Here is a 10,518-nt window from a genome sequence, read left to right as displayed (position 1 = left end):
AGAGTATTGAAGTTTTGTGTGGCACCAGGGCTCTCAGTTTTCTCTTGAGGATGAGCATGGAGCTTCCTTTGGGGCTTTGTAGATGATGAGTCTGAAATTGGGACTAATGGGACATGTGGTGAGTAAGGGTGAGGGATAGTTTAGCTGGTCCTGTGATGGTCTGACCCGACTGATGTTTCTAGTTTCCTCTGGAAGGAAGGCAGAATCAAAGCTCCCGGGGTGGAGAGGTGGAGAGGTGGGGAGAACCATTCCTGACATTTCCAAAGGCCTGTGAAATGCTCCCTCCCTCTCTCTCTTTTTTCTCTTTTTTGTTGCCACGAAGACAGAATGCTACTTCATTTAAGGACCAGAAAGGGAATTAAAACTGTCTTGAATGGCTATTTTTATCTAAATAATTGATCATGATTAAATATCTTTTGTGTGGACAGAAACATTTTTAGTGATTGTTTTGCATTAATCACAGCATTCGAACTGATTCTCCACTGAACTCTCTCTGTTTTCCTCTTTCAAGCCTGCGTCTAAGCTCTGCGTTTGTTTTAAGAAATAAAGATAATTTTGTGTAATTGAAATAATTTAGCATGAAAAATGATAAAGAAAGAATGGTCAGGAGGTTAGCTAAGTGTGCTTCCTCTAAGATGTTGGAGGGCTTCGCCCCGGCATCTCAGGGGCGGGGCAGGTGGGGGGGGGTGGTGTTCAGTTTGCAAACTGGTCTTCACGTGTGAGAGGGAAGTGGTGCAAGAAGTCAGCCCAGCCCCGGTCCCACAGACCTGCTTCAACCCTTCAGACTTCCCTTTTGTCATGGTTGGTTTTGATGGTGACTCAGCTTGCTGTGGCTTTAGTATAAAAAACTTCTAGCTTGTTATTGGACTGGAGGTCTGGCTTCTCTTATCTTTATTCTTGGGCCCACAGCCATAAAAATTAACAATTCAATGAAGGGCTGTGTGTGTGTGTGTGTGTGTGTCCGCCTCCCTCACTGCCAATAGAATGCAATTTGGGGATATGCATTTTTTTTTTTTCTGATGGCCATAGATTAGAGGGAAGGGGCTTCTGGAACTTAGATTGAGTTCCTTTTGAGGTCATTTTCCTTCCTGCCATGACTAATTATCTCTCTGCTTCTCAGTTGCAGATCTGACCTCTTCTGAACACGTGGCCGTGTCTCCATCCCTGGGACTCTGAACCCAGCAGCTGGACCACTTTGTCCTTGGGATTTTGGGTGTCCTCTCTTCTGACCTTTCCCCTTTCCTCTCTTCCCTCCCACCTTCTGAGAACTCCTGAAGACTGTAGGATTGTCATGGAGTCCAGGGAAATCTTAAGCAGCTCCCGGCAAAGGGGGGACGAGTCGGAATTCCTACCTGTCTCCTCAGCCAAGCCCCCAACTGCCCCTGGCTGTGCAGGAGAACCTTTGCTCTCTGCTCCAGGAACTGGGAAGGGGATCCCAGTGGGCGGAGAACGCATGGAGCCAGAGGAAGAGGATGAACTGGGCTCGGGGCGGGATGTGGATTCCAACTCAAATGCAGACAGCGAGAAATGGGTTGCAGGAGATGGCCTGGAAGAACAGGAATTTTCTATCAAGGAGGCAAACTTCACAGAGGGCAGTCTGAAGCTGAAGATTCAGACCACCAAGCGGGCTAAGAAACCCCCAAAGAATCTGGAGAACTATATATGCCCACCTGAGATCAAGATCACCATTAAGCAATCTGGTGACCAGAAGGTGTCCCGTGCTGGGAAAAATAGCAAAGCCACAAAGGAGGAGGAAAGAAGCCACTCCAAAAAGAAGGTAGGGAGCGCTGTTTTGTAGCTTTTTTTTGTTTGTTTGTTTATTCATTTTTGCCATTCTCCCTCCAACTGTTAAAGGTCTGTGTGCTTCTTACTTATTTTGGAATTATCAGTTTCTTTGATGGAATACTCAATGCCCTCCAGGAGAAATGCCTCTGATATCTTGGTGTAGTTTCTAATTTATTATTATCTTCTACCCATATGAAAATCAATAGCTACTGGAATGATAATTCTGGAGCATTCCTATTTACTGTGTAGCTGCCAAGTGACTGGGTCAGACCTGGCTAAGCTGTGACAAAATATTTGCATCTTTTCATATAGTTAACAGTGAGATGTTGAAAGTTTTTGGTCAGTCACAAGAGTCACGGACCTATATAACCTCCTTTTGGTTTCAGTTACTGCTGTACATCTTTCTAAAACAGGCAAGTCACTCGCTGGACTGAGGAAGCCATATTCATAGTGATTTAGGCGACTAGACGGCTCAGAGATCATTGCTCTGAAAACCACTGGTGAGCCCTAGGAGCTCAAGCTGGAGAAAGAAAAAGGGGCAGGGGACTGACCCGAATCTTTGTTTAGCACATGTAGATTTTTAAAGATTGGGTGTTGAATGACCTTGGTTGGCTGTCACTTTCCTCCTGAAACTCAAACAGGTGGCAAGCAGCTCTCTAGATGATTGCTGGTGTCATTTGGTTGGGAATGAATGGGTCCAGGTTTCATTGTATTTATATCACAGGGTGTTACATTGACTTCCCTTCTTCGCAGTGGTATGGCACCCTGCTGTGATAGCAGGGGATGGCCCTAGTCTGGGAAGTGTTTGTCCCCAAAACTTGCCGGGGCTCATGAATGCCTCTGAAAGGAGCACTGTTTTCAGAGGTTTTGGGTTTAGGGTGGTATGAGTTCATCAGCATCTTTGTAACTTTCCCCCACATCTTATTTATTTGGGCTCTAGACATGATGGATTAGCTAAAAATAGCACATATGAATGACCCTCTCTCCTTTCTGACTCAGATAATCTGTAACGTTTCTGTTACTAGTGGTTTTTGAGCTTCTCAATAGTTGCTCTCAATAGAACCGCTAGGAATCTTGTTCTTTCTTTGGTGTGGGGCTTGTGTCCTTCCTCATGCTAAGTGTTTTGACTGATGTGTTGCATTTAAAATCCAAAGACTTGGACGAGAAGAGATTTCCTAGGGTGACCAGTACCTTCCAGTTTGTTCAGACTATCCCAGTTTTAAAACCCAAAGTCTTACATACAGGAGCCCCCTCAGTCTTGGGCAAGCCAGGACAATTGGTCATCTTATTTTAACATTTGAAACATGTAATAATTTTTAGAAGCTAGCTTGTTTTTACAGGGCATAGAGGGAGGGTTTTCCCTCGCCTGTCCTCATGACTAGTTGCGGTGATTTCTGGGGTCTCTGTCATAAAACCAAAGATTATCTAGATGCTTGTGGAAACTTCAGAAATTCCTGCAAGAAAATGCAACCGTTCAAATTAGGCTCCACTTAGAACGTGAGGCTTTGCTTTGGAGTTTGGTCTCTTCAGCTTTGAAAATGAGTATCTTTGTCTCTGGCCACTGAGATGGCCAGTTCTTTGTGTATTGTTGGATTTGTGTGTGGGTGGGTGGGTGGGTGGGTGGTCTTGAAAACTGTGGTAACTGTTTTCCCTCCATCCCCCTCACTGCCAGGACTTGAGCAACAGCCCACAGTTTGGGGTGTGCAAATTCAAATTCATTACCCTGGAAAGAGCTCCCTTGTCCCGATCAGGTATGACTTTACATACAGCCACAGGACTGTTCCCAAAGGTAACCTTCTGCCTGTTGGAATGCCCCAGAATAAAACTCTGGATTTTATGACATGGGGATGATTTCAAAGCTACAATGTACAATATCTGAAATTCTCAAGCTTGTCATCCTCACCCAAAAAGCTGGATGCCCTTTGTGTACTTTATTGGAAAGAGGTGAAATCACTTCTTTGAATGGGTGACTTACCAAGTAAGTGTTTCTAAGTCTTAGAAATTGGAAAGGACAGAAAGGAAGGGGAAGGACTGAAATTCAGCTCACGATGCTGCGTTATGCTGACACTGTGATGGGAGGATCTACACAAATTTTAAATTCCTAAGAGCTTGCTTCACACTGTACTTCTCCATCATTCCTACCTTTATGCCCGGAGCTGTTACTTTCCAGAAATGAATGCATGAAGTTATCAGTACTGAGGTTTAATCACTTGATAGATGGTAGAAATATTCTTTGATCCCTATTGGATCAGAGTGTTAACTTTATTACTCTGCGGAATTCCTATTGGTTTGAAAAGGGGGAGTTAGCAAAAGCCAAACTTGAGGTGGAGAAGTAGAAACCTCGCTTACTGTCTCAGTGCCGTGAACTTGGAGAATTTACTTATTTCTATGAATGTAAAATATGTGATCAGTACCTTGGGATAGGGGCAAGGATGAGGATAGCATTTGGTAAGCAGCAGATGAGTGGTCTGACTCTACAATCTAGTCTTCTGGATTTTTTTTTTTTTTTTTTTTTAAGTACTCTACCTGCAACGTGGGCCTTGAACTCATCACTCTGAGATTAAGAGTCTTATGCTCTACTTGACTGAGCCAGCCAGGTGCCCCGCCCCACTTTTTTTAATGAGGCAAGCCACTCATTGAAGAAGTGTGGATAGAGTGGCCCCTGGGACTCAGGTCCTATGTTGGGAGCAAGGAGGGAGGCTCTGTTGAGCTGATCCTTGAGTTGGTAGAGATGCCCGCTTGGGAATCACCTGAAAATATGTGCTGACTTAGAGCAGGGGTCGGCAAGCTAGTCTGTGGGCCAAATCTAGCTCCTGGCCTGTTTTTATACAGCCCACAGGCAAAGAATGGTTGGAAAAATATCAAACAAAGAATAATATTTTGTAACATGTGAAAATTATATGAAATTTAAATTTCAGTGTCCGTAAATACAGTTTTGTTGGACTGGAGCCACATCCATTTGTTTACATTTTGTCTGTGACTGCTTTTGCGCTCAGACAGCAGAGTGGAGTGGTTGTGACAGAGACTGGATGTCCCACAAAGCTTAAACTATGTTCTATCTGGCCTGTACCAAAAAGGAAAAAAAAAATGTTGACCCTTGATTTAGGGACAGGACATAGAGTTTCAGGATAACAAGGATTTTGTTTGGCTTTGTTTCTCATGATTCTTCCTCCAAACTTGGAGGCTGGGGGGAAATTGGGTGTTACATCATTATGTGCTTTTTTTTTTCCAGACCAATTAATTTTGTTCAGCTCATTGTTTGACAGCCTTAGGCAAAGACAGCTCATACTGGATCCCAAATGATTTTCTTTTTCATTGGTTTTTGTAAAAAGCACACTCTTTAGGATAATGATAGTTTTCCTTACATATCACAGCTAGTGTTTTACTCGGCTAAGTGTATTTCTGCATGTTCTGCTACTTTGGGGTGAAGGTGTCTATGTGTGGCATCCTCTAGAGCTTTATTCCAAGTTTCAAACTTGACACCAATCCTCCAGATCGGAGAGAGCCACTATAGATGTCCAGGCAACATGGCCCCTTGAGTGGTAGGATGGTAGGAGGGGACCCATGAGGATACCCCTTCACTGGCTCAAGGATGGATGGACTCTTTCTAACCAGGGGCTACGTCCCCTCTCTTCCATGTGAAATTAGGATGGCCACTGAAATGCTATATAGAGGTGGGTTTATGATGAATGAATTTACGGGAGGTGTAAGAGCCACATTTGGTGAGAAGTGGAGGCCAAGAAGAGCATTCAGAACATATTCCAGAGCCTCAGAATTGTCCTTTGGATGGACCTGCATTGCAGATGGACTCAGTAAAGGCAACTCCCTCCTTACCACAATACCAACATTGTTGCAATGTTAGACTTAGCCAGGCAAGTGCTGAAGTAACATAAGCTTCATGTAGTTCCCTTCTAGGTCACTCAGTCAAAACAATAGAAAACACAAGCCGGAATCTCTAGAAGCAAGTTCAAGTACAGCACGTGAGCATAGAATGTTCCAACAGTGACAGGTTTTGGAAAGGCTCTCAGCTAGACAGAGTTAGCAGCTCTCCTCTTTCCTGAGGACTTCCCATAGGAGTCAGGGACACCCGTAGCATGAGGAGAGGGGACTCCCTTCAGTGACCCAGGCTGGGAGATGCGGGTGGTTATCTGCACCAACTGGCTTGGTGGCTTTGCATCTGGAGTATAACCTTATTGAAGCCCCAGTGTCTTTATCTGTCAAATAGAGATGCTAATTTCCACATGATACAACTCAGTGGAAGATTTTAGGAAAAATGTGTAATTGACAGAGCACTCATTGTAATAAACAGTTCGGATCTGTGGAGCTGTGTGGCAGGCCCTCTGCTAGCTATTTTATATGGATTCACCTTCACTGTTCGTCCTTCCAACAGTCCTGCCAGGCAGATATTACCCACTTAACAGATGCGGAAGTTGAGGCTCATTTGCTTCAAAAAAGCAGGAACCCAAATGGGCAGGGTTGGTCTTTGAAGCCGGTTCTTCTGTACCCCAAAGCTAAGGCTGTATTCCAGTCCCAAAGTGACCACACTCTAAAAGACCGCTGGAAGGTAGCGATCTAAGCACTGGGACATTTCTTGCACACCTTCCGTATTAGTTAGGGTGACAGAATCATCATCCGGTATATCGTCCTTAATTCCAAGTGTTCCAGGATGTTGGAGAGAAAAATTCAAAGCCTCATGAGTTAAAGTCTTTTGTTTGTTTGTTTGTTTTTCCTTTGTTCTGCTTTTGACCAAAATACAACTTCTGTTTCATTTCTTTGGATTTAGTTTTCCCTTTTCCCAGCTTCATCAGGAGAACCTATTTCCTCCAAAAGCAAGGACTTTAACCTTATATCCACCAGTGACCTGCTGTGGTCCTAGAAACATGCTCGGGATTTGTTCTTGGCAATCCCCCCTGCACCATCTTCATATGTCTGTGGAAAGACGCTAACATTCTGCTCTGAGCACTTCTGACACTCTCTTAGGAAGTTCAGTAAGTTGGGCATTCATTTACTCATTCTTTAAATAGTATTTTTTTTGTACCAAACACAAAGTTTGGATGTAGATGGGAAGCGAGGTTGGCATCAGATCACGGGGAGTGATGAACGTCAAATAAGTAACTGGGTTTGCACTCAAGTTGGTAAGTGATGGGAATGCTCAGTGGACTTTGAACTGGGGCAAGGGAAGGGTTGGGGGCTCAGGGAACATAATGATAGTGATTCAGGGCAGAGAAACTTAAAGCGGAGCCTTTAGGTAACACTAATGTTGTGAGGGTTCTCCATTTTTTCCATAGGGTGCGGAGAGGCACATCGCTCTCTCCAGCCTCTGTGGTGATGGCAGTTTGGTGTATTAGATAGTTGGAAGTGGGTGTGGGGAGGCGGAAGAAGGTAGCTCAGAATGCCTGATGCCTGACCGCCATGCCCATCATCTCCTCCACTCTGGCGGTGGCCCTGGGCATCCAGCAGAGAGCCTTCCACCCTCTTTGTGACTCAGGTGTCCTTCCCTTGCCATCGTTTTGCCCATCAGCCTCTCTGTTCCCTCCTGTGTACATCACTTGACTGTGGGCTTGCCCTCCCTTCTTCTGGGGGTGAGAAGGTGGTCTTTTCAAATTCTGGGGCTATGAGCTTCTTCCCCCCACAGGACCCTCAACCTGATAGGAGAGCAGGGCTTGCCAGCTTTTCTTCACAAGAGGCTGAATTTCCCTTCTTGTTTAATTTTATGTTTTCTCTCTATAGTTTTTTTAAGGAGCACATTCCTATTTATTCATCAGTGTGCCTGAAAATTTTCTTTCCTGATAGGTGTCTCTCAGTTATTTTATAGCTAAAAGCTGCATGAGGGGTGGTGAATGATCCTCTCCTCCAAGTATTTGTCTCTAAGAGGCCACAGGTGGCATTTGACATCTGGAGCCGAACATGTAGGGGACGGAACATTGGACTTGGGAGCAGGAGCCCTGGACACTAACTCTGTCTCTGTCACTAACAATTTCGGCAAGATTGATTCACCTTCCCAAGTCTCAGTTTCTCCATGTTAAAAAAAGGGGGGGGGGGAGTAAAGAATAAACCTAAACCAGTTTCTGACCTCTACAGTCTTATTTCTGTTTAAAAACTGGAACTTTAAGAGCCATTCTGCCAGATGGGGCAGGTCTTTCTCTTTAACAAAACTAGTTACTATAAACAAAAAATTTGACCTCTCTTTGGACCCGCTGTTCCATCATCAGATTATTTCCTTTCTGCCCAGTGTCACAAGGCCCACGATCGTGGGAGCAAGTGTCGGAGTTGAGTTTAGAAAGTGGTGAGATTTACCAAACTTGTGTTCCATGACTATATTCTGGGAAACTTTGGTTCTTCCTTCCCTTTTAGTATTTATTCTTTTTTGCTCCTCTGTATTTGGGATTCTCTGGGGGTTTAAAGCACCATGCTGGCTCTTTCCCTCTTGGTTGTGACATTCCCTTGGTAAGTCAGTCTCACTTGGGACATCCCCAAGGAACATTCTTCAGTGAACGCCATGCTATTGCAGAGAACCTGGCAGTCTTCAGCAGGGAAAGTGTGTTCTGTTCTGATGAAGAGCCATTCACTCCCTGAAGTAAGGAATAAGGGATCTGTTAGCAAGAGTTCCTGCCCCAAGAGTAGATTGGAGGTTAGATCCCCTGTATCATGGACCGGGTTCTGTCTGTCTTTGGAGGAGGAGAACCAGGCTCTGTCTGACCTGAGGTGAATTACTTAACCTCTTGAAACTAGATCCCGATGATGTGGAAATCAGGGATAATAGCAGCACCCCTCCTCGTTGGTGTCTTGTGGGGATGGAAGGGCCTGTGGGCGCTTAGCACAGCCTCTCACTCAGTATGCCTTACCTGGACTAATGTCTACCTCATTGGGGCCACAGGACCTTCCTCAGTGACCTACAGTGGTTCTGGGCTCCTGGGGGGGGGGGGTTGTCTCAGAAGCCCCGTTTCTCTAGGCTGATTCTGCTTTCATAGGGCCACAGGCTGTGTTGAATTGTGCTTGCTGGCCGGCCGTGCCACTGTCTCGCTTCTGATCCCTCCACAAGCTTCAGACTGATAGAGCAGATCACCAGTGGGTTGGTTGGTGTTTTTTTGTTTGTTTTGTTTTGGTCGTGGTGGGGATTGCTATGGGGATTTATTTAGAGATGGTTCAAAGGTCTTTCATCTCCGTGGTCATTTATCTGCTGAACCAGGATTGCTGCTGAGCTCAAAGCTTGACTCAAAATGAAAGTGTTAAAGCCGTGTCCTAAGAACAACCAAGTGGGGTTCAGTGGGCGCTGCCTTCTCCCCTGCCTGCTTTTCCAGCATTTGCAGAGTTTCCCCCTTCTCCGTCACTGCGATTTCACATCCTCAGAAAGTTCTCTCAGAGCTGTATTTCCGGTTGATCTTCAGTTACATTGCCCTTTTTTTTTTTTTTTTTAATTTGCAATAAAAGGCGAGAGAAGCAATCCCTTTTGGGTCTGCTCTACCCCATCCTTTGATTCTTCTGATTCCTGCAACTTTAAGTTCAAACGTCCTGCCTTCAAAGCACTGCATGTGGGACGTCCTAGGCCATCCCAGGATGTCCCCTGCCTGCCTGCCTTGTGTGTGAGACACGAGTGGCTTTGGTCAGGAAGTCACTGGGTCTGGGCAAGGGCATAGGGCCGAGAGCCCAGGGATGTGCCGGGAAGGTTCTCAGAGCCTGGGCCCAAGGCCTTGCTTCAGGCTCCTGACTGCATTATGTATAGAAAACAAACAGTGAGCCAGTGAAGTCTCATGTTGTCGGGGCTGGGAGGGGGGAGTTTCTTTATGCACAATAAACTAAACATTCAGTGTGATTGATCATTTGCGCATGGCCACACTGCTTTGAGGAAGGGGCTTCAACGGGGATGGTCTTCGGGGTGACCTAATTTGGAAGGTGGCCATTGAGGCTCTGGGGGACCCCCTTCTGCCCTGCACCCCCGGAGAGGACCCAGTGGCCAGAGGGCGAGGCTGCCAGCCGGGAGGGCAGGAGTGCAGTGGAGCCCGGTGCCCGGGAGGCGCACAGACAGACACAGCATGCACACACCCGCGTGGACCCCCAGTCGTACCCAGCATGTGCCCGAGTCTGAATTAGAGGCCCCGGCGGGTGAAGCCCGGAGCCCTGCGTGCGAGCGGAGGCCACCGTCAGAGCGTGTCAGAACACGGCAGCCGGAGCTCTGCGTCCTGGGCAGGTTCAGGCCACAGACGTCCTCGGGCTTCTGCCAGCTTTCCATCGTATTACAGCGAACTTGCCCTCCGAAGGCCAGGGGCCTCCCGGTATACCTGAAGCGTGCTTTTCTCTCTGAAGTCCCAGGTTTGTTTTTTTCTTCCTGCTTACCCCTCCCTCCCGGGCCGACTTCCCTCACCTCCCCACCAGCCTATGACCTCACCAGGGGAAACAATGGAAGCCTTTATTTGCTCTGAAAAGTCCAGGCAGTTCCCATCTTGCTACCTGGCCTGGGAGGCCGTTTGATAACCATCATTAGTATCAAATGCAGGTTGCTTCAGTGTATTTTGTAGACCTTGTTTATTGTGTTTTCCCCCAGACCATCTCCTTTGCCTCCCACATGTTTCTAGCTAGCCTCACAGTGGGGAGTAAGAAGTAGGGAAGGGGGTGAGAATCCTGGGAGACAGACAGACAGACAGCAGCTCTGTCCCTCAAGGGGCACCACCACACCTGATCAATAAGAGGTCTTCATTTGCAAATACAGACATGCCCGGGAGTGAGGACGGCTTT

The 10,518-nt window shown here is 46.4% G+C and overlaps 1 protein-coding gene across 1 annotated transcript in view; it reads left to right on the top strand.

The window, feature by feature from the left end:
• Positions 1 to 1,120: 1,120 nt before the first annotated feature.
• The window catches only part of SETBP1 (SET binding protein 1), a 339,735-nt gene continuing 330,337 nt past the window's right edge, over positions 1,121 to 10,518 (top strand). Inside the window, exon 1 of the mRNA XM_080821519.1 lies at positions 1,121 to 1,777. Coding sequence (XP_080677645.1) covers positions 1,292 to 1,777 — 486 coding nt within the window. The 5' untranslated portion in view covers positions 1,121 to 1,291. The remainder of the gene's footprint in view (positions 1,778 to 10,518) is intronic.

Source organism: Martes martes (assembly GCF_963455335.1).
Source record: "Martes martes genome assembly, chromosome: 13".
NCBI classification, from domain to species: Eukaryota; Metazoa; Chordata; class Mammalia; order Carnivora; family Mustelidae; genus Martes; species Martes martes.
The sequence above is the reverse complement of the archived record's forward strand: the minus strand, read 5'-3'. Positions and strand labels throughout refer to the sequence as shown.